At 39.6% G+C, this 22,724-nt stretch overlaps 1 protein-coding gene across 13 annotated transcripts in view; it reads left to right on the top strand.

Moving 5' to 3' along the window:
- KMT2C (lysine methyltransferase 2C) overlaps positions 1 to 22,724 on the top strand; it is a 190,884-nt gene that overhangs the window by 41,960 nt on the left and 126,200 nt on the right. For all 13 annotated transcript variants that reach the window (XM_079301725.1, XM_079301717.1, XM_079301728.1 and 10 more), the window contains exons 2-3: positions 6,048 to 6,136; positions 18,416 to 18,554. In XM_079301725.1, coding sequence (XP_079157851.1) covers positions 6,048 to 6,136; positions 18,416 to 18,554 — 228 coding nt within the window. The remainder of the gene's footprint in view (positions 1 to 6,047; positions 6,137 to 18,415; positions 18,555 to 22,724) is intronic.

The raw sequence follows: 22,724 nt of genomic DNA, 5'->3' as shown, positions 1-22,724 counted from the left end.
TTATTATTCTCAGTAGTAACTGCATAAAATATAGATGTGAAAAAGTTTCAGCTCTGAAGATGTTTTAGCCTGAGTAAAGGAATAATGTTGAGTGACTGAATAATGTTTTTTTAGATTATTACTGGTTAGAGGAGGTGTAAGATGGGAAGTTGCAGTGTTTTGGTTTTAAGTGTAAGCTGGGTCACTTCTCTTTGATGTAGTATTTTATTAAAAGTTTATTATGCTTTATAAATTAAAAGTGGTAAGAAACGCACTCCTCTTTGATTGTACCAGGAGACTAATAGGCAATAATAAGTGTATTTTTGAGATATTTTAACAATGAAACTGAAGGTTGTGCAAATTCAAAGGTCTGGTTCAGCAGTTGTTAAACAAGAAGGTTTTCACTTCTCTGTATTAGTAAACGATCAACTTCTTGTCACCTTTCACTGATCATGTTTCTGTTGCACATCTTCCCACACATCAGGATCTCTCAGCCTTTTGTATAGACATATATAGCATAAGTAGTAAATAGGAAGAAACTGCAATGTTGCATTCTTGTTTTTTACCATGTACAGAAGAAAACACAGTGGAGAGTGAGGGCAAATGCAGAAAATATTTTCACCTGTTACTGATGGCTCAATTAAAAAATCAGAAGAATCTTTAAATGAGAATCAGTTTGAAGCTGGAGTCAATAATGTAAGAACGAGTTTCCTATTTTAGGCTTGGTAATGTTTTAGGCTATTGACATTTATTCCAGCTAGGTGAGATCTTCCTTTCTTCCAGAGTTGTGCTCTTCATTTTATCCAGATTTGGATGTAGAATTTTCTCAACTCCTAGGAGTAATAAAGAGTAGTGTTTAGAGAGGGGAAAAAATACTTCTTTTCCTCATAGGTTTTTCCATGAACTGATTCTTGCTGTGATTCTCTTTGCTTGGGGCTACCAGCTGAACCTTGAGTATTTTAGCCTCTACTTAAGCACAGTTAAACTTTTACAGCTGTATTTAGGACTCTACGGTTCATTAGTAGTGTAGTGGGAGCATGTGGCTTTTTGTACACCTGTTAAAAAGATTCTTGAAAAGAGGGTAACAGCTTTCACTTGTGAAAGTGCCTGTGAACGTTAATTTGTGACTAGCCGTGCTGATGGCAGCACTAATTGAACCTTTTTATAAATCATTCCTGTACCATCTTCCAGCTAAGGCTGTGGACAGATGTTCATTTAACAAGACATCTGTGCTGGTTTAGGATGTTACTGTATCCCAGATGTTACACTGCTTTTTAAGGTTATTGGCCCTGTTTTATATATTTAGTACCATCAGTTTGCTCCATGGTTTGCAAAGCGTAGGAAGGAAGGTGGTTTGTTTTCTAAATGATGTAGAAGTTTCAGTATTTTGGAAAAGGGTTCAATTCTTGAGTGGGTTGTGTGTACCTGATTTTATAAGCCTGGACCAAATGCATGGGGTGAGTATGGTAATTCTCATAGATGCTCTTCAGCAAGCTGTCACATGATTTTGTTGGTAGCAGCTTAGGGAAGACTTGTAGAAACTGGTGTGTGGCAATAACTTCTGGATAATCATAAACTAGGCCTGGCAGTGACAGGCATCTGAGGATAGTAGCTTTGTCAGTTATTTCATGTGGTTCCAGGAAATGTTGGCCCATGGCCTTATTCCTGATCACTTTGTGGAAAGAATGAATTAGATCCAAGATGTATCTTTGACCTACATTGTACTTGTCCAGTTATGGTGCTATTGCTGTGACCTTTCAAAAAACAGCAAAAAACCACCCAATCATGGAGAAAAAAAGAAGAAAAGAAACAGTATCTCATTACTTTCAGGTGAATAAGAGGCATTTCAATTTTCTCCCATGCTGCTGTCTGTGCATTCAGAGAAGCCACTCAGGTGCTTGGTGATGTCCCAGTGTTACCCAAATCCTCAGGGCTTTGAGGCATCCTCTGCAGGGCTTTCCCCCTGTCCAGAGGGAGTACCTAATGCTCTGCTGAGCCCTGCAAAAGGTTTTTTCTGGGCTTTTTTCCCCCCTCTGGGCTAAATTTAATTAGTTGCTTACCCAGAGAAGAATTACGAGATTTTTGTTTACCATGGTATATTTAAAGATGGAGATTAATGAAAGGCATTAGCTAAAAAAGCTAATTGATAAAAAATTTAGGAGTAGGTCACAAAGGATTTTGATAAATGACACTGTTTTATGGAAGCAGGAGTAAAATTATCATAGACAATAATTATATTCAAATGGAGTCCTGTATTTCTAAAAAAATTTTGTCTATAAAGTCCTAAATAGTTTTGTCTTTGTTGCTGATCTTATTCCATAAAATACTGAATGTGCATTAAACACTACAAGAAGTTACATTTCTTTCTGTGGATCTGTTCTTTTGAGCAGAAATAGACATGCTGTTGTTTTTTTCCTTGTAAATTGAACTCTGTTGTAGGAAAAAGGCAGGCAAGGAAGCCATGGCAGGGCCCTTGGCAGAGCTTCAGCCTGTGTACCAAGCTCCCTGCCTGCCCACTGACTGATATTTATTGTTTTCTGCCAAAGTGGGCATTGGTCAGGCTCTGCCTGTACATTTTGTTCTGGCTCTCTTGTGAGCTGTAGATGTGGCTCATCTGTGTTCAATACTTCTGTCCAGAGCTGCTGGAGGTTCTGCTGTGATATGTGGATGGGTGATGTAGTTACTCCTGGTCAGAAAGTTTGGGGCTGGGATTCATGATCTAGAGCAAAATTGAGGTTGTAGTGTTCAATACAGCAGTTATAGTTCAGAACTGCCTGGCTTCATGTGGATAAAGGGAAATAGTTATAGGCTGTATAATTGCTTTAAGGCAGCAAATACTGGTCCCAACACCATCCTTTCCCCCATTCCCTTCTCACATCCTCCTTCAGAAGGATGAACTTGAGAAGAAACTAAGTCCCAGGCAAAGAACAGGGCATAGCTGTTTTTCCCATGGTATTTAAAAGCATCTAGAAATAAGTAGAGAGAAAAATTTTAAAATAATTAACAGGGTTTATCAGAGGGAAAATGCACTGTTATGCAAACCAGCCAAAAGTTTAATGTATAAAATTATGAAGTAAAATGTGTAAACTAATGCAAATAACATGAAACAATCCATTCTTAGTGCAAATGCTGATTGCAGCCATTAGGTATGCTGTATGGCCTTCTCAAATGGCATTTGCTGTGGAAGCATTAAATTATAGTTGTCAGTACAGTGTATATTTCACTGTTTTGTGACTTGAATTATTTTTTTGCTCTAAGCCAAACATAAATTTGTAGGCTATAAAATCTCTTCTGATGACTGGGAAATGACTGTAACCAGCAAAAATAAGTTAATGATATAATCTGCCATGTTTTCTGCTGTTTCTTCAGTTTTATTTAAAACCTGCACAACATTAAGAAGCCTTTTTGTAGAATATTTGGGAGAGGGGAATGGTAAGAAAACACCAGCCATGGTACTATCTTCTGCTGGAAGAAGCAATTATGTTTAATTAATTGAAACCTCTGCTTTTCCTTGGTGTTAAATAGGTTGCTAAAATACGATAGGGAGTTCAAGGTGCAAATACTGCTCTTGTTTAAACAAAATGTTTAAAAAGGCTTTGTGAGGCACTTTGGTATTTAATACATGAACTGTAGTTTAATAGAATATCTAAACTCATCTATTAAATAAACATAAACAATCATCATCTTCCACTATCCAGAAAGTTTTACCTCCAGGGTTGAGTTGGGGAATACTGAAAAGGGGTACCCGTGAAAAAGCAGAATTATCATTTACGTTTGTGATGATTTCACAATAACCCTTGTTTAGTACAGACTTGTAACTTTGCATGGCAGACAGGTAGTTGGTAGAAGAATAATTGGGATAGGATTTAGAAATAATCCCTGTCCTTAGCTGATTGTGTTCTGTAAAGCTTTTGAGCATTCCTACACCAAGGGAAGTGTTTTCACTCACCTGCATTCTTATCCTTTCACTGAGTGCTGGATGATGTGCTGGGATGTTGTGAAGAACTGCAAGAAATTTAATATTTGGCTGCTTTACCTGCTGCTTTGTTTTTCTAGGTGTTAGAGGAGTGTTTCCTTCATTGCTGTATCTCAGTCTTGCTGGAAGAGCCTGTTCTATCCAGTGGCTGGAACGATTCATTTGCTCTGCTCCCTGCTCTTTGTTATGGATGGGAATCCATCTGTGTGACCATCTCAGATGCTGCTGCCAGCAGTGTTTGTGTCCTTCCCTCTTCCAGAACTTGTATCCCCATTCCAGCCAGCTCACTGGTCACTTGAGCTGGTGCAGTGGCTGCAGGGAGGAGTGCAGGACAATTTCTTCTGGTCACTGTGCAGTTTATTCTGGTTTCAATTTTTGTGACATGTGGGTTTTAAGAGACTACACTGGGAGCTTTAAAGTGGTATAAAAGTGAAGGGGATGCTTCTGTCTCTCATAAGAAGGCTGTTAAGTATTTTGTGTGTTCTGAGTGTGCTGTCAGTGCTTATGGATAAGCAGGCAAGAGGAATGATAACCTTATCATCCCTAGGGTTCCCACAGTGCTCACTTTTTCAGCATTATCCTGAACAAATTTTTTAGAGATGCCAAGAAAAGTTCTCCTGACCTTAATCTCTTCTTGCTTTTCTCTTTCCCTCAGCTCCACTGTAAATTGAGTGGGAGGTTTTCAGACTTGGGTTTGAGCCTCATTTTAATTCTTCTTTTCCTCCTGCACAGAGACTAAAATGGTCCCAACACAATCTGAAGGGATTATCTTGCTAGGTAGTCCAAGAGTCAGTCCTCTTTGAGTGTACAGATTCTAGAGATAGTTCCAGTTGTGCCAGTTCCTAGAGCCAAGAGAACCAAAGGAATTGCATGGTGGCATTTCTTCTGTAGCTGATTTAACAGATCCATCCTGCGGAAGCAGTTTGGATGGACCACAGTGCTAAAACACACTGTACAAAAAAAGGAAATGCTGGTTTTGGAATGATTTAATCGCTTAAAAAAAAAAAAAAAACCAACAAAACCAAAACCTTTTCTCCCCAATGCAGAACTAAACCCAAACCTTTCAGAATCCTCAGTGAAAGAGGAACTGGATGGGTTTTGTCTGGGGGGACAGGCGGGGTGCCTGCGTGCCATCCCGATTCAAGGCATGTTGGTTGGGTGAATGGTTGCCTGGGAGCTCTGGGACTTTGGAACTGCTGAGATGCCCCAAACCACTCAAAATTTGTGTACTTGGAATCAGAAGCTCCCAGGGTCTCCCAGGCTTTCCGTCAGCATGCCAGGCAGGTTGCCAAGTAGCCTGAAAATTTGGGAGGCGAGTTGCCAAGCTCTTGGCTCCCTTTCAAATGGGCTGCTGAACAGCTGGGAATCTGGATGCCTGGGCTTCTCAACAGCCCACCATCATAGTTGCTGAAGAGCCAGGCAGGGAAAAAAGGCTGGAATTTGTGGCACAAACCTGTCTGCTTTCCATCAGACCTTGGTTGAAATTGAAACAAATCTGCCAGGTATTGTAGTTATGACAGGCTGTCCTCACGTGATGACTTTTTAAATGTGATGACATCTAGTCATCTCTCATAACATTTTACTTCATCTGTCAAAATATTGTTTCATTGAAAATAATGTGTGTTTCAATTTCATTGCTTTAGCATCATTATTATTCTATGGATATTTCTCCCAAGAGCCCTGTGTGTGGATCAGTCTCTATTTTATAGTAGCTACTGCCCAGATGTTGGATTGTGTTCTCTCTTACCTCTCTTTAGTTCTATGTTACATGGAACAGACAGGATTCTTGTGTCAAAATCTGGCTGAGTTATTCTGTTGTTTGATCAGTAAAAGTTCATTATTGTATTTTTCTTGTAAGAAAAATCAAAGAAACTTAAGAGACCAACTGCTGATTCAAGTGTACCTTACTGGGGACATAAACCTAGAATGGGAAAAAAATGGGAGGAAGCTTCCAGTTTGTTCAACACTGAAATCATGGGTTAGCTTGAATGCTACATAATTAAGTGCTGACATTCATCCCTTGAAATTATTTAAATCCTAGTTTTACAAATGCTTTCAGTCTAAAAAGAGTTTTTCATTCTTATGTTTGCAGGCCTCGGAGTAGAGGAAAAACTGCAGTGGAGGATGAAGACAGTATGGATGGTTTGGAGGCAGCAGAAACAGAAAACACTGTGGAAACAGGTACTGAGAATATAGCACTGATGCTGTGTGGGTATTGCTTCTCTCTCAGAAATGCATTTAGTTACTTGGGACTTTGATAGACAAGAAATAGTTACTCCATTTTGTAGTATGATAAATGCATTTGGGCAGATTTAAAAGGAAAAAAGTCTATATTTAAACCTATGTTAATTTAAAGCTATTGAAGCTATTATTTTTAAATAGTGTAATGAGAGTGTCTTTGTAGTGTAGGTATGTAGAGGTTTTTTTCCTACTTTTGCAAGGCTGTATCTAACAAAAATAAATGCTCTGAAGTGGCAGCTGCTGTTTTTGGAATACCTGCCAAAATACACTACTACTTATTGACCTGTATCTTCAGTAACTACAGCAGATTATATACCAAAGGGATAACCAGGATAGCCAAATGCTAATGCTTCCTGCTGCTGCTTAGGGAACAGGATTAATCTCTGTTCTTGCTTTGGTAAATATTTGTTGTGATGGTACCCAAATGCTTCAGTTACCAGAGGGAGCTCATTGTTCTGGACAGAATACTGTTGAAACAGTTTGTGATTTCTGTTCTGGCAGTTCAGGAGCCTAAAGAGACAAACAGATGAGCCAACACATGAGATAAAGGCCATGGTGAAGAGCTGTCATCTCCTTGCCAGGCACGTGTCTGTAGCCATTTGCCTGTTTTTAACCAGGGACTGTCTGTAGAAGGATGAAACCCACCAAGAAGGATGATGCCATGGCCACTTTGCAGAAATTTGTGAAATAAACCTTGAGAACCTTGATAATGCATTGAGACCTAAGGGTGTATAAATTCAATGAGGTGGTCCTGTGATGTAATGAGAGAAGTGGAAGGAAGCACAGAGACATGAGCAGCAGAAGCTGGTGGTCAGGGCAGAAATGGCATGGAAGTGCCAGCTGAGTTAAGGGAGGTGTCCAATTCTTCTCAAAGCTGCTGAGTGGAGGGGTGAAGTAATGAAGACCTTAAAGATGAAGTCAAGGATTGGTGCTTACTTTAGATTTATAAGGATAACAAGTAGAGGACCTGAAAAGAGCCATTTTTGCAGCAGCATTTTTATGGGCCATGCAGAAGTGTGGCTGCTGTGGTGAAAGCCACAGAGGAGGAGGAGGCTGAAATTCTGCTAAGGGTGGGCTTTGTGTGTGCTGGTCTCTTGCTTCCTACTTGCCAGATGTGGAATGATGCTGAGAAGGCTTTGTGCTTGTGACTCAAGGCTTTGGGGAGTGTCAGGAGTGTGTAGTCACAATTTGGGTTGAATTTAAATGTTAATGGCATGTGGAGGGAGCCTAGATTAAGTCTTAATACAAAAGTGTTTCATTGTTTTATTCTGCCCATTGTTTTTTTTTGCCTCTGCAAGTAAAACTACTGCTGGTAGTGAACTTGGATGATCTTTTGTTGATACCCATTTCTAAAGGTATGGGAAGTAGGAGCCACCCTGCTGGAAATCCTTGCTGCTGGAAGTAAGGCACCATCCCTTCAGTGCTGAGCCCAGGATGGATTTACAGACTGTTCTCCTCACTGAAAAGATGCGTAGTAAAAATACATAGGTCTGAAATCCCATTTTTGCAGGAGAACCAAAATAGACTTGAAAGAGTATTAGCATGTTGAGCAGTTAGATAGAGACAGAATCACAATTACGTTATTTTAAAAGTTGGGCACCATGTGACTTGATAGGGGTTTAATCATATTCTCTGAAAAGGCTGCTGCCTCCAAAACTTATTCTAAGCACTTACCTGAGTTAGTACCAAAGTGTGGGAGAAGGAATAATCTCAGTTTGTTGCTCTGTTTAACTGTGTTAATGAAAATGAAGGGTATTTGTATACTAGTTTATTAATTTCTGCTTCAACTAAAAAAGGGTTTTGTTTTCATTGCTTGCAGAGAGTGGTCTTGCCAGCAATTTTCTGCAGTAGTTGGGAAACCAAAACACAATATAGTAATATTACAAAACTTGAAATGTCTAAAGATCTTGACATGTGATTTGTGACATGTTTTGAGTCTTTGTGTTCCTAGCTTCTTTTTCATTGTTTGAGTCATATGTTGAGAATAATCAGGAATTCTTTTACTGTGTGAGTTTGGGTTTTTGAGGTTGTTTCTGTTTTGCTTTATTTAATTAAGCTTAATGAAATGAGAGAAGTCCATGTTATTAATGTTTTGTTCAGTATAATGAATTTTAGGGAAGGGAACAATGCAGGAGGAACAAGAACTCCTCTCCCAGGGAGGGAAAAAGAATATTCCCCATATATTCTCACCTAAGATAAATAAATATTTGGTAGCTGTCAAATCTTTCATGGGGAGAAAAAGCAAGGACCAAAGTGCAAGTACCAAACATTATTTCCATTTGCAATGTTGACACAAATGTTTTTTTTTTTTTTTTTAAAAAGGCAAAAATTCTTCCCAAAGGGCTCTTTTGCAATGCTGAGGCACAGTCATTTTAATTGCAGTGCGGGAAACAAGTTCCTGCCCTTCCCAAAATTCTGTGATCTCACATGTGAAGCGAGGCAGAGTTGGATCAGAGCAGGGTAAGCTGTGTGCTGCTCTGATCACTTCAGTATGGCTGCTTCTCCTGCCAACTGCAGCACTTCTGAGCCCTGGCCCTTCTCTGCCAAGTACCAAGTTCCCTTTGGTGTAGATGAATTCTTAAGGACGGAAAGAGAGGAGGAGGGATTTGGAATTGGAGAAAGGAAGTTCTGGAATTTGGAAAAAAAAGATCTGTTTGGAGCTAAGTAAACTTTTTCCTGAAAAAAGGGTGTTGACAACTACTTTAACTGAATCAATAGATTTTCAGCTTCTTGTAGACCTCAGGACAGATTCCTTTCATTTACCCACCAGCCCTGTCTCTCTTGCTGGTCCTTTGGCTTTTCATTTAATGTCTGCTCTGCTCTTCAGCTTTTATTGGTCTTTCCAGCTGTCTGCTCCTTCATTCTTCGTCTCTGTGGTTCCCCCAGTGATGTCCTGGTGTTTCTCTATCCAGCTGATGTTGTGGTTATTCATTCTTTCCATCATTTTGGCACCACAGCATCGTAGCAAGGTTAAGGATGGCTGGGACCTTCTGGGGATCATCTGCTGCACACCCCTGCTCCAGCAGGGTCACCTGGAGCTGGCTGGGCTTGGAGCTTTTATCTCCAAGGACTGAGGCTCCACAACCTGCCCTGGGCAACCTATACCAGTGTTGAGCACCCTCACAGTAAAAAAGGGTTTCCTGATGTTCAGAGGGAGCCTCCTTTTTGTTTGTGCCCTAGTGCCTCTGGTCCTGCCAGGACCTTTCAGCTGTCAACACCTTCCACTTTCTGGTTATCAGTACAATTCTGTTTGCTGCAGAATACTGTGTTCCCCTCTGGATCTTCTTGTGCTGCTCCTCTCTGTAAGAACAGTTTTCTTCTGATGAACATGGTTCTAAAAGCCAAAAAAAATACAACCAGAAAATTTTGGAAAGCATGTGGCTTTGTGCACAAGGATATATGCAAATATAAAAGAGAGCCAGAGAAAGGAGTAATACACCAAAGTAGCTCATGGTATGCTTTCTGTAGGTTTGGTAGCCTTTTTGCTGCTAATGAAGAGTTGGCTTCTGCTTCTTTTCCCCATCTTCTGTTAGTTTCAGCAAATTTCTGTACTTGTTATTTTCTTGGCTCTGCATTTAAGTTGAAACTGAATTCTGTGTGTTAATTATCTGCTTATTCCCTTTTTTAATTTTTTTTTTTTTTAATTTTGAGAACACTTGAATATTCTAACTCGTTCTAGAGTCTTTTTTAGAGTAATTCTTCCTATGTCCCATAAAAATGTTGAAATTCAGATCTGGGAGAAATGCAATAAAATAACTTTATTTGATTCTCTTGGGAAATTATTAGTAAATCCATCAGATATTTATTCTGCTAACTATACCATGTCAACCAACGGTTACAGCAGTGCTTTCTACCAGACCCTCAACTTGCCATGATGTTCAGAGGCTTCAGAGTTGATAATAGATAAAAGAACATGGATGATTTTATCAACCAGTAGTTCCTTATCTACTTTATTGTTGTTAGCAACATTTTTATCAGACCCAGTGACACTGCCTGGCTAGTTGGTTTCTTGTTGAACTTCACATTAACTTCCTGAAGATGAAGCTTCCTCTGACCAGCCTCAGTTGCCTCTAGGCAAAGCACTGAAGAACCAGAAACAAACACTTTTCAGTGGAGGAAAATGATTCATGTAGAAGTTGCCAGAAAATTTTGGACTAATTCAGAATCTCATCAGCTTTGAAGCAGCCTGAAAAGCACTTTTCTAGAGAAAGAAAATTCTGCAGTATCCTGATTATTAAAGGAAATACAAGCTTCCTTTGCAATTATATGAATCATACTGAGTAGAGCCTCTCATTGAGATGAAGTAAAAAACACACCTGAGAGCAAGTCCTGGTTTGGGTGAATCAATGGCAAAAACTCTTGGCAGTGTGTTAATACCAAAATCCAGTTTTAAAATCTGGGCAGATATTTAGACCTCATCATTACCACCCATCCCTTCTAAAGATAATTAAAGGAAGAATTAACACCACTGAGGACTTGCTTTTAGATTAAATTTGTGGCAAATACATGCTTAGAAATGCACTTAAATATTTTTAAGGCAACTAATATTCTATGTACTCATTAGAAAAGGAGTAATTTCTTCTTTCTTATGCTGCTGAATCCTACCTGCTCAGCCACTGGAAAAATTAGCAGAACTGAAGCATGTTGTTGTAATTATTATAAGTATCTTATTATTTTTGCTTTATATTCTAGTAATTTGTTTGTAATGAGAAAAGCAAACAAAAGAGGAGGTTAGTTGATATTTGCATTTAAACCATTACAGGCTTACTCGATAACACCATTTATCATCATGCATGTTTAAAATGGGCCATGTAGAAAAATGGGATTTTTTTGCCTTCTGACTGATATCTCTGTCTCGGATGTTTTGTGAGGTGGTGGAATCTGCTGCATCCAAATCAGTTTTAACCTCACTGAGTTTTTCATTCCAACTTCTTTTTGGTTTTGTTTATTTATTCAGTAGTGGTTTTGCACTTTTGGTATCAAACTATGCTTTGTTAAACATAATCCAGCAGGTTTTGAAAGTTTTCAAAGACTAGAATTTTCCACTTCTCCATTACCTTGATGTTTCACTCTGCTGCTGTGTCATTGGTGATGTGATGGAAGAGCTGCATGGCCATTACCAGTTAAATACATTGAAATAGTTGCATGTGCTTTGTGTGCTATACATTTTTCTCCTCACTGCAAAAAGGGCTGTTCTGTGTGTGTTTTAGTTCATAGATCACAGAAGAGTCTGGGTTGGAAGGAATCTCAAAAATTATATTGTTCCATCTCTGCTGCCATGAGCAGGAACCACTTGCTGATTCTGTAGACCTGTCTTAAAATTTATTACATTAATGCTGTGTTGTAGCTGGCTCTTCAGTTTGGTAAAAGAAATAAAAGAGAAAATCATTGTTGATGAATTAAAATCACAGTATAAATCAGGCTGGTGTTAGAGTCCCACAAACACCTACCTTGGTAGCCCTTTCCTGGGTCAGGTTCAAAGGCAAGTACATAGTGGGTAAAATGAACTTACTTAGAATAATAAAAGAGGTACCCATTTACAAGGCATTGAAGAGTGACCAATTAAATTAAATGAAATTAGAAAATTAAGTGACCTTAGTTCAGTAGTAGCTCCTGTAAAAGAACATGCAGGGCAAAGTTACCATCCTGCTTTTATATAAACAAAAATTACTCTTACATAGCTTTTGCTGCCTGAGTAAGTGGTGCTTCAGTTCTTCTGAGAATTGCAGAAGCTTTCATAAGTCAAAGAGAGAAAGAAATTCTAGGAATTGCTGGCAAAGGAATAAGCAGAATAAAGCATCAGCGAGGGGTTTATTTCTCTTTTTACTGTTGCTTTATAAATCCTTGGCATGTTAAATGCCACGTGCAGTTCTGCTTTCCCTTCTCCAAAAGGATGAGCTGTAATTGGGAAAGTACAGCAAAGGCCAACAAGTATGACAGTAAGTCTTGTGTTGGGATCAGTTAAGGTAAAACTTCAATCTGGAGTGATTTCACTGAGGAGGGATGTAATAGGGTCCAAAAGATGATGAGTGGTATGGAGAAAACAGACAGGGCACTGTGATTCATTTTGTTGTGCTACACAAAAATTAGGGGACATCAGGTCATGTTCAAGAAGTACAAGGGCAGGTGCATTTGCACTCAGCATCTACAGCAATTACAGAATTCATTGTTCCTGGATGCTTTGGGCATGAGTAACTTGACAATAATTTCAAAAAGACCTAAACAAATTAGTGGAAAAATAATCAGATGAGTGCTGTTGAATACCACTCCTAGCATAGGAAGTTCCTCAGTCATGGAGGTTCCATGTTATGGTTATCCATAATACAGTTTCATGTTCTTCAGGTGACCAAAATTACAGTTTAAATGGTCCTGCATTGAGAATCTTGTTTTTATTTTATAGCTAATACAAAATTTACAGTTGTTTTTTGTATGAAATGTATTTAACAGTTAAGAGCAGTTAAGAGCTCATTTGAATGAAAAGTATCAAAATATACAGTGGAATGTACAGAACAAGAATAACTGCAGGTTTTCTTCTCGTCTCCATCTAACACTTGTTGAAGTAAGTAAATCAGGGAATTATAGAACAGTTTGGATTGAAAAGGGCCTTAAAGATCATTCAGTTCCACCCCCCCTGCCATGGACAGGGACCCTTAGACCACATTTCTCAGAGCCCCATCCAACCTGGCCTTGAGCACTTCCAGGGATGGGGCATCCACAGCCTCTCTGGGCAACCTGTGCCAGGGTCTCACCACACTCATAGGAAGAGTTCTCATATAATAGTAATCTAAAACTATACTCTTTTAGATTATTGTTGAAGATTTCTGTGCCTAAGAGATCTCTGCATGTGACTTCTCAGAAACTGTCAGGAAAGGTGATCTTGCTATCAAATTGTGTCCAGAGCAGTAAGAGAATTGTGAACTGTGAACAGTGGAAACTTGTTTTGTTTCCAAACAGGGACAGTGAGTGAAACTTGGTAATTATAGTGCTGAGTAGAGTCATGGTTTATTCCAGTTGTCTGCTGAGTACCACGCAGGTGTCCACTGGGACAGGGAGGAGAATTGGAAAAAGGTAAAACCCCTGGGTTGAGATTAGAACAGTGGTGAGACCCTGGCACAGGTTACCCAGAGAAGCAGTGGCTGCCCCATCTCCCTAAATATTCAAGGATGAGTTGGATGGGGCTCTCAGCAGCCTGGCCCTGTCACTGCCCATGGCAGGAGGTTGGAGCTGGGTGATCTTTAAGGTCCCTTGCAACTCAAACCATTCTGTGATCTACTGGGCATGGTGTTGCATGGGGTGCAGTTTCCCTCTGGCCAGTTGGGATCAGCTATCCTGGCCATGTTTTCTGCCACCTCATTTTTGCACCTGTTTGCTGGCAGAGCATGGCAAACTGAAGAGTCCTTGCTTTAGAGTAAGCACTATTTAGCAACAACTAAAACATCAATGTGTTACCAAAATCAAATCTCATCCTAAATCTGAAACACAGCACTGTACCCAATACTAAAATGAGAATTAACTGTGCTAGCCAAAACCGAGACAGGTAGACATTTTAAATTCATAGTTTGCATTTCCTTTTTAAGGTTTCTTTTCATACTGTTGCTATACTGATGATGTTTTTATGTCTTAAAACTACTGGAGCAATTTGGTGTTGTTTGTAGTTCTGCAGACCCCTGTGGGGCTCTGTAAAGCACCTGGTCCCATGGGCTGTTTCCTGACACAGCACTGCCCTTCCTTGTGCAGAAATAGCTGTGTCTGCCTTCAAAAGCTCCTTGCTCCCTCTCACAGAACATCTTGGTAGGCAACAGTTGTGACCCCTGGGATGTCCCTACTGTGTTTGGTGATCTTGATATTTTCCAGCCTGCAGTGTTTTCTGTTCTTAGTGAAAGTTTTGGAAGCTCATGACGTGTGTTTCATTGTCTGCCTAATCAGTAGGTCTGACAATAAAGTGGTTAAACAGTCAGCCTGCTGCATCTAAATACTAATTTAGTAGTAGAATATTAATTTTATGTTTATGACAGCTCTTTGGGTTTTGTTTGGGTTTTTTTAAGTGTCACTTCATAATGAATATTATAATACTTTAAAGATTTTTTTTCTGGTAGAATTAATACGATATTTTTAGGTTTTGACTTGACAGGTAATTTCTGAGTATTTAAAACCTTTTGGATATGCTGTCTGTCCTTTGCCTGATTGCCACAGCCCACACATACAACCCCTTATTTTGCTTTATTTTTACCCAAATAGCTTGTAGAATAGGACCTTGTGATTGCCAGAAAACAGAAAAAGATTGTTTGTAACAAAAGAAGATTTTAGATCTTAAATTGATGTTGCTCCATAACATCCCCAAAGAAAGCTGTGATCGTGTAATAAAATCCCAGCCATCCCCAAAATCCTGCTTTCCACCAGCCCTGCCACAGGTGGGTTACAAAAACCAGGGATTCCCTGGTGAGTCTGCATGTCCCATGTGTGTCTTACATGGGGAGAGGTTTCCAAGGGAAAACAGGAAATCATCAACACAGTTACTGCTCAGTGTTGTAAATCTCTACATAGGACATGTACATAAGGAGATCAGCTACTGGTAGGAAGATGGGTAGTCTAAATAATCAACTGGGGGTGCTGTGTGCTGTTTGTTATTTTCTTTTGAGTGTTCTTTGCATTCTGCTCTGTAAGGGAGAATAAAAATAATAAGAGAAAAAATGTTTGATCCTCTGTAAAGTGTTTTTTCTCCTCATTTGAAAAAATCCAAATTACAGCTTGAATAATGTAAAAGCTAAGGGATTGTCTTTTCACCACTGTATATATATTACTGAAACAAATGTGATGGAAGTGTTAATTAAAAGAGAAAATTAATACACATGCTGTAAATCTTACCAGTCCCTGTGACTTCTCTGCATATCTGTCCCCTGTCAATGTTAGTCAATTTAATTTTTTTCCATCTTACTCCATATCTCCACCCTTGGAGGTGCTCAAAAACCATCTGGGCAGCTGGCTCTGGTGGTCCTGCTTGAGCAGGGGTTTAGACAAGGTGGCTCTGGGCTGCCTTCCAACCTCAACCAGATGTGATTCTGTGAGCTACTCAAGATGTAAAGTGTGTGTGGAAGTCTCAAGCCTTTTGATGGTCCATATGGACAGGAATTTTAGTCCTTGTACTTCTGGGGAATTTCTTTTAATAAGAAAAAAAAGCTTTTCTGTCTTTAGCAGCCAGGTGAGAAGAAACTGTGAATATAATTATATTCAAATAATGAAAAAAAATTAAGTGCAGTGGTTCCTAGTATTTTCCTAAAGTTTTCCTAAAGGATAAGGGCATTAAAAATAACCTAGAGACACTGGGGAATTGTACAGTTAGTTTCTTAAATCTCATCCTCTCTACTAACTCACTGTATGTAGGCAAGACCTTCATTGTGCCAGCAACAATCATGAAAAGAGGATGCAAAATAAAGCTTTGTATGTGAATCTGCAAATGAGCTTCCCATTTATTAATCATCCATGGATCCTTCATTCCCAGTGGTTTCAAAGTAGAATGCCATAACCAAATCTGATGATGTTCATTAAACATACTGTGCTTCCACAAACATCTCTTAGGTGTATGTGAAATGGCCCCTTGCCAGGTCAGTGCTGGGATCAGTCTCCTAGGAATTTGACTGATGAAATGCAGTGTTTAGTCTTCTTCAGGAAAACTTTCACAAAGTTTTTTTCACAAGTAACACACACTACTTTCATGCTGTTTAGCGAGCACCGTGTTTTCAGTCTTCCAACAGCATATTGAGGCACAGTTTGCTTTATTGCAGAGACAGCAACTGAGATGTTGTTTGTCTCATTTAGTATAATTTGGGTCCCTCCTTCTCTGGAGAAGCAAACAGCAGGGGGGAAATGCACCATAAGGATGTAAGCTCATATAGTTGTCATGTGTAGTGAAACAATCTGTGTCTTCTCACACAGTGCAGAGTTCCTGGGAGTGAGTTCGAGTGTCCCTGAACTTCGCCTTCCCAGTGTGCCCAGCAATGGTAATGAGATGCAAGCTGGCAGAGAGTAAATGGCTTTTTTCCTGTACTTGATTGAAGGTTTCAGCAGGCACACAATAAAGACAGAGTTCCTTTTGCACAGTTTAACTAGGTTAAAGAAAGTGGCCAGGATGGATCAGAGCAGGGCCGGGGTTTCCGGTGGTCTTCCTGCAGCACTCCCGGCGTGGCTGTCCCAGGCTGTTTTGGGTTTTGTTCTGAGTGCTTTGGCATCTGCCTGGGTGCTAGGTGTTTATGTTTTGCTCTCTTCATTGAGGTTGCATTTAGAAATTTGGGGGTTACTGGCACAAGATTGTCCTTTGGATCCAGCATACTTGGAAAAGGACCACAGATCCCTGTGAATAGCTGTGCTGGACACTGCCTGTTTTGGGAATCTTCATCCAGGAAACATCCAGGGATGTTTGTTCAGATGTGCCAAAAGCTGAGGGTGTGGGGTTTAGATTTATTTTGTTTTGTTTTCTGTACACAGACATTTACTATTGTAGGGGATGTGTTCCCAAGAGGATATTTATTTAGTGTCAAATCCTCATCCAGCATGTTTTTTCATGTTTTTCAGGTTGGTGGAAGGGGTTTAACACAAGACATTTGGATTTTGGACATAGTCACTTTTGGATGTTTCAAGTGTTCAAAAAACATTTCAGATGTATGCTACTGAGTAGTTTAACTGAAATAGGAGAAGCAGTTTCAATTTACACCAGCTCAGATAAATACTTGGAACACCCAATCATGAACAGGAATTTTGTTTTCCCCTTAATGTCGTGTTTCACTTCAGTATGGTTTAGAGGTGTTCAGTGAGGGTTTAAAATTTTATACGTTGTCTTCTTAAATGAGTTCACTTTAGGTTAAAGAAAAATTTTGCTTCAATCTCTGTGCATGAAACAAGACAGATTTCCCATTTTCCATGTGCTGTAGCAGGCGTATGATTTCAGTATTTCAGACCAAGCTGTACAGTTTTACATTCTGAGAATTTTCCTCTCTTCTTGGTTTTATTTATAAGATTAAAGCTAGTAGCAGGCTTTTCATGTGTGCCCACCCATGTTGCAGATTCATCTGCCCTTTCATTTCTCCACTTGTCATTTATCCTTTGCAATATTTAATTATATTTTGACATGTTGCACATTAATTTTTTAAAATATGTGAGTGTATCTTCTGCTGAAGTTTTCTAAATCTGCTGCTTTACTCTAACTGGACTTCTTTGCAAGAGCTGTATGTACTGGCCTCTGAGCTCAAACCCATGTTCACTGGGAATTTTGAAGGGAGCCTTCCTCTGGCACTGCTGTGAGACAGATCTAGAAGCCATGGACACAGGCAGGATGAGGCACGTGTCTCTAAGCTGGATATGCCAGAGCACATCTGTCAGAGTCCTGTGCTTCTTATGATGCTTGGGTTTCAAAATCAAAGTACAGAGGAGTGTAGAAACACCAAATTCTGTTGCTGTACAGCCTTGAACCTTGTTCCTGTGCATTCTGATGCACTTGGAATAGCACTTTGCCATGTCCTTCTGATAAATCCTTGACTCATTCCAAGCAAAGAGGGAAATGAATGGGAAGAGAATTTAAAGTTGCACACAGTGGCAATTTCACATTTTGTGTTTCAGAGCAAAACCAAACTTTCTAGTCAAATCTAGCATTGTCAGCTGTAAATGTATATATTTTGCTGTCTAACAACTAAGAATGCTAAAGCATGCTAAAAACCTGGTTATGTTCATTCAGTTCTGACTGAAGTTTAAGCTGGCATAAACCATGTCCTTCATTCCTTCACCTCCTCCAGGAATTTGTGCAGGGAATTGAGCAAAGTTAAAGGGGAGGAAAAAAAAAGGTTTAATATACCCCAGATTAGCATGGTCAGTTTGTTGAGGGCTGACACAGCAGGTGCATGAGAGGTGTGGGGAGAATGGAAATATCTAAAACTCCAACCTTGGATGAAGTTTGTCACTGAAGAGCTCTCCCCTCGCCCCATTCCTCATCGTTATTTAGCTGCTTTAGTTCACAGTGGTATTTTGTGTTATGGAAATAATATTGTAAGCATCCAGTTTCATGTTTTACTTAGATGTGGTGACTTCCTATTCTTTTAATTTTGTTGCATGGCAGAAGGTACTTATGTGGGTTAACCTGTCTGTAAATAAAATGAATGCTTGCAGCACAAGGGAAAGCTTCCAGATGCAGATTAAATACTAAATAATTGTTTTCCATATTTTTTTCCCCAGAAGTCAAAGAGCAGTCAGCAGAAGAGGATGCCCAGACAGAAGTGGAGAGCACCAAGCAGCTAACACCAGTCCTTCAGCACTCGGTGTCCGAGGAGTCCGTGAGCTCCACCGCCTCCGTGGGGGTGGAAGCCAAAACCAGGTGAGCGAGAGAGCGAGGAGGAGGCAGCTGCTGAGTCAGGGCAGGGCTGGGGTTCTGGGGTTCTGGGGTTGGGGTTTTGGGGTGCAGAGTGCTCGGGCACAGGGCTGGCACTCTCTGCTGCTGCTGCTGCTTTGAAGTGCCTGGCACTGGTGCTTTAATTGGCGTACGGGGGGATCAAGGTGAGGAGCGTGTTTTGAGTGCTGTCCTCACACTGCTCTGGGAAACCCTTGAGTTACAGCATGTTAGCTGGTAAATTAAAGGAGGCATAAGTGATAGCAGATAAAATGTGATTACTGAAGATTTCCTGCTGTGTAGGAAATGGTGTATTAGCAAATTTATATAAAGTTCTTTTTTTTGATGTTTCAGCTTGTATTGAGTGTATTTTCAGGAACAAAGTAAACTAAATCTCTTGTCGTTATCTACTGTGCTCTTCCTTGTTTTGGAATTTATAACAGAGAAAATAATGTTTATATTTTTTAAACTTTTTATTAATACAAAACAGCCTAAAAGCAGTGAAAGTAGTAATTATGTTATAGGAGGGAAACTAGAACACACTGTCTGTAATTGCTGTTAAAATGGTGTCACACAATTCTAGCAGAGCTTCTCTGGTGAATCTCTGATAACAGTTTCTAACCCAGTAGCAGGTCTCTCCTGCTGCAGAAGGTGCTATTACCAGCTACCAGACAGTTACAGGTGTAATTATATTTTGACAGACTTGGAGAGAGCTGTCGTCATCATGTTTCTTTCTCCTAATCCAACATAGAGCATATTTTCCATGCACAAAAAATTACTTAATCTACTTGATGTATACATAATTTTAATGTTTTACATGCTCACAAACTTCTTAGATTGAGAGCTACTTTCCTTCTTACAGAAAATTCAGTTAAATAGTTCTTGTTCGTATACCTGAGTGAAATATGTAAAAATTTCTGTTCTTGATGGAATTTTCCAAGGCTGAGATTAAATGGAACTAAATATGTAGAGCAACTTGAACTGAGCAGCTGCTTTGCTTCATTGTTTGACCCTGGTCTGGATCATTTGCAAAAATTTTAGTGCTGTTTCATCTGCTCTGTGTTCTTGTCAAGGTTACTTTTTTGCTGTTATCATGAATACTTGATTACAGCACTTTCTGTAGCCATAGACTTGCTTCTTACAAGCTAATCAACAGTCTTCTGAAAAAACTTTGGCCTGGTTCTGAGCCAGCCCTTATTTGCCTTCAACTTACTCTTCCTTCCAACTGAAAGTGTTGACTTTGATCAGTCAGGATGGAATGGCTATTATGTGCTCATTGTTTTGGCTGATCAAAGCATTAAAAAGCTGAACAATATTAATTTTTAATTACAATAATAGTAATCAGACTCTGACATTTTGGAAAGAAATGTATTGAGGAGATATGAAACTTTTAATTGGGAATCAGAGGATTTCTCTGACCCCAGGTAATTTTGATTTCAAACTTAGATACAGAACGGAGGTTAGTTGCAGAAATCATTGGCATCCTCCAAACAGTGGAAAAACCCCAGGTGAAAGGGTTTCTGTGGAAGTGAGTCTTGAAAAAGCCTCATCCGATCTGTGACTTTATATCAATTGTTTGTGTCATTGTCTGTGTAGTGCTGTCATTGACATTGTGTCCTGCAGGGTTGGAGGACTGAATTCTGGGGGCTTGACTCTGTTTTCTTAGGAGAAAATACAGTGTCTGAAATAACAGACACTGCTGATGGCTGTGTAATGATTGGAGGAAATGTATCAAGATTTAGGATAAAGTTTGACTCCACTGTGCCTTAACACTGTAACTTGGGGAAGTAGTTTTAAAGCTGATTTCCAAATAATTCATACTCATCAGTTTCATCTCTTTCTTGCTAAGCTTTTTTGTTTTATAATGTAAGTAACTTCCACTTTCTAATAAAATGGAAGGGTTTGTATATTTAAAAATAGTTTTAGGTATGTGAGACATAGGAGAATGATGAGAATATATGATTAACAGACAGAGCAGAAGTTGCCTAGAAGACAGAAAAGAATCCAAGCCTCCATGAGAAGTAGGTATAGCTGTAGGTGGAGCTACTTTTGCATTGCTTTTTTCAGAGTTAACATAATTTTGTGTTTCTGTCTTTGGTAGTGAAGATAAAGGAATTAGAGAAGCACAGGACACAGGGCATAAAATAAAGTCTTTTCCATGAAAAAATTAAATAATTTGCTACTGAAAAACAATGATTTTAACATAGTAGGACATGTCAAAACTAGGATAGGGATTTCAGTAGCTGAGAGATCAGCCAGAGCTTGGCTTGTGTTGTATTTTTCTCTGGATCCTTCTGAGACTGCTAAATAAAAACATTCAAGAGAAGGGTGAGAGAGCTGGTAAATTTTGGAACCATCCTGAGGTGGGATATGGGAAACCAAGAGAACTACTGACAGTGAGTAGGGCTGGGGCAGGGAATTGAATAACAGATTCAGGATTAGTGCTAAGAAAGCAATGTTCTAAAACCCCCTTAAAATAAAGAGTCTGAGCCATACTGGGGAAGGGAAGCTGAAAGGGGGTGAGGCGTGTGCTTGAAAGGAGTGAGTGAATTATTGACCACATGTGGGGAGGGGCAATAACATCAAGCAGAGATAAACTCCCAAGCCTGGCAGTGGCAGGAGTAACGCTGCCAGCTCCTATATATCACGAGCGTCATGGGTTTTGGAGACTTTTCCTTTTGGTTGTTGCCTTTTTTCTTTTTATAAGCCTTGTGAGAAGCTTCTGTCAGCCCGGGACTTATGGCTGAGTGGAATCCAGCTTCTTCCAAAGGAATCTGCTGCCTTGGTTTTGCTGCCTGCAGAGAGCAGGGGAAGTGCAGCCCTTGGGGGAGGCAGGGAGCCAGGAGCCGGCTGCGACTCAGAGCAGAGCCCACTTCCACCTTCCTCCTCTGCTTCCCACATTGGCAACCCTGGGCATTAAAAGCTGATGAGAATGGCCTAGAAACACAATTTCATACAAGAACAAAACACCTTTTGATTCATTTTACTTTCTGTCTGCTCTGGGAGACTGTGAATCGCGTTAATTGCGTGTTTTTGGTGCTTTTGCCATAATCGTGAAGACGGAACATTCTTAAATAAGTAGAAGCTGAGGTTTTCACACAGCTCTTTTTGATTTTGGTACTTTGGCCTGCTTAAATATCTGTTGCTACAACTACAAAAAAAGCCCCCAAAAAACTGGCAAAACACCTTCCTGCTTTCTTGCTTCACTTGTAATTGGACAAAGCACGTAATTTTCATTCCAGACCAATTGCGCCATTCCCTGTTATTTTGTTGCTGCTGCTGCTAAGAGGAAATCTGGAGTGTAAGGATGGAGGGCTTGGGTGCTTGATTCTGTCAAAAAGAAGCGGTTGGTGAACATCTGTAGATTGTATGAACAAAGAAAATAGTGAAAAAGTAGCAGTGAGCTTCTTTATCTCTGTGTTTTTGTTTTTAATAATCTTAAAGCACATTACAAAATTTGTAATTTGTACACTCAGAGCAACACTCAGTAGAAAAAGAGATTGTGGAGTAGCAGATAGTAGACAGTCTGGACAGAATAATACTGCAGTGATGGAAGGAAAAGCTAGATCTCTAGGCAGGAGGAAGTAAGGTTAAATATTTTAAATTAAAATATATTCAAAATTTTGTTGTAAAATTGTAAAGTCAAGCACATGTTTTGAGGAGATACCGGTATTAAGATTAGTTTTGAAACTGATTATTTCTTTCATGAACATGTACTGTGATACAGTTTGTAGTTTTCTGTGAATGTTTTTCTCTAAGAATTGTTTCTGCAGAGAATGGACATTATTTGAAGTCATTGCAGAGTTTTGCCTTCACATTTCCAGCTCTAGATCCATATAAGCATTTATGGGATATTCCTCTGAAGCCAGTGATTTATATCTGGAAAGGGGACATAGCATTTCTTTGTCTTCCAAAGTGAAGTACTACTTCAGCATTATATTAATGACCAGTCTAACCCAGAGTGAAATTACTGATTTGGCTAGCAGGGCACAATTAAAGACTAAGACCACACACTGAAAAATGAGAAAAAAGTTAAATATTTACTGTTTTTCCATCCTGTTTGTTCATGCATTATTAGGGAAATGGTCTCAAGAAGAATTCTGTGACGAATCATTGTTAAAGCAGCTTTGCCTTGGCTTTATAGGGCAGGAAGGGACC

This window comes from Erithacus rubecula (genome assembly GCF_903797595.1).
Source record: "Erithacus rubecula genome assembly, chromosome: 3".
Taxonomy (NCBI): Eukaryota; Metazoa; Chordata; class Aves; order Passeriformes; family Muscicapidae; genus Erithacus; species Erithacus rubecula.
The sequence above is the reverse complement of the archived record's forward strand: the minus strand, read 5'-3'. Positions and strand labels throughout refer to the sequence as shown.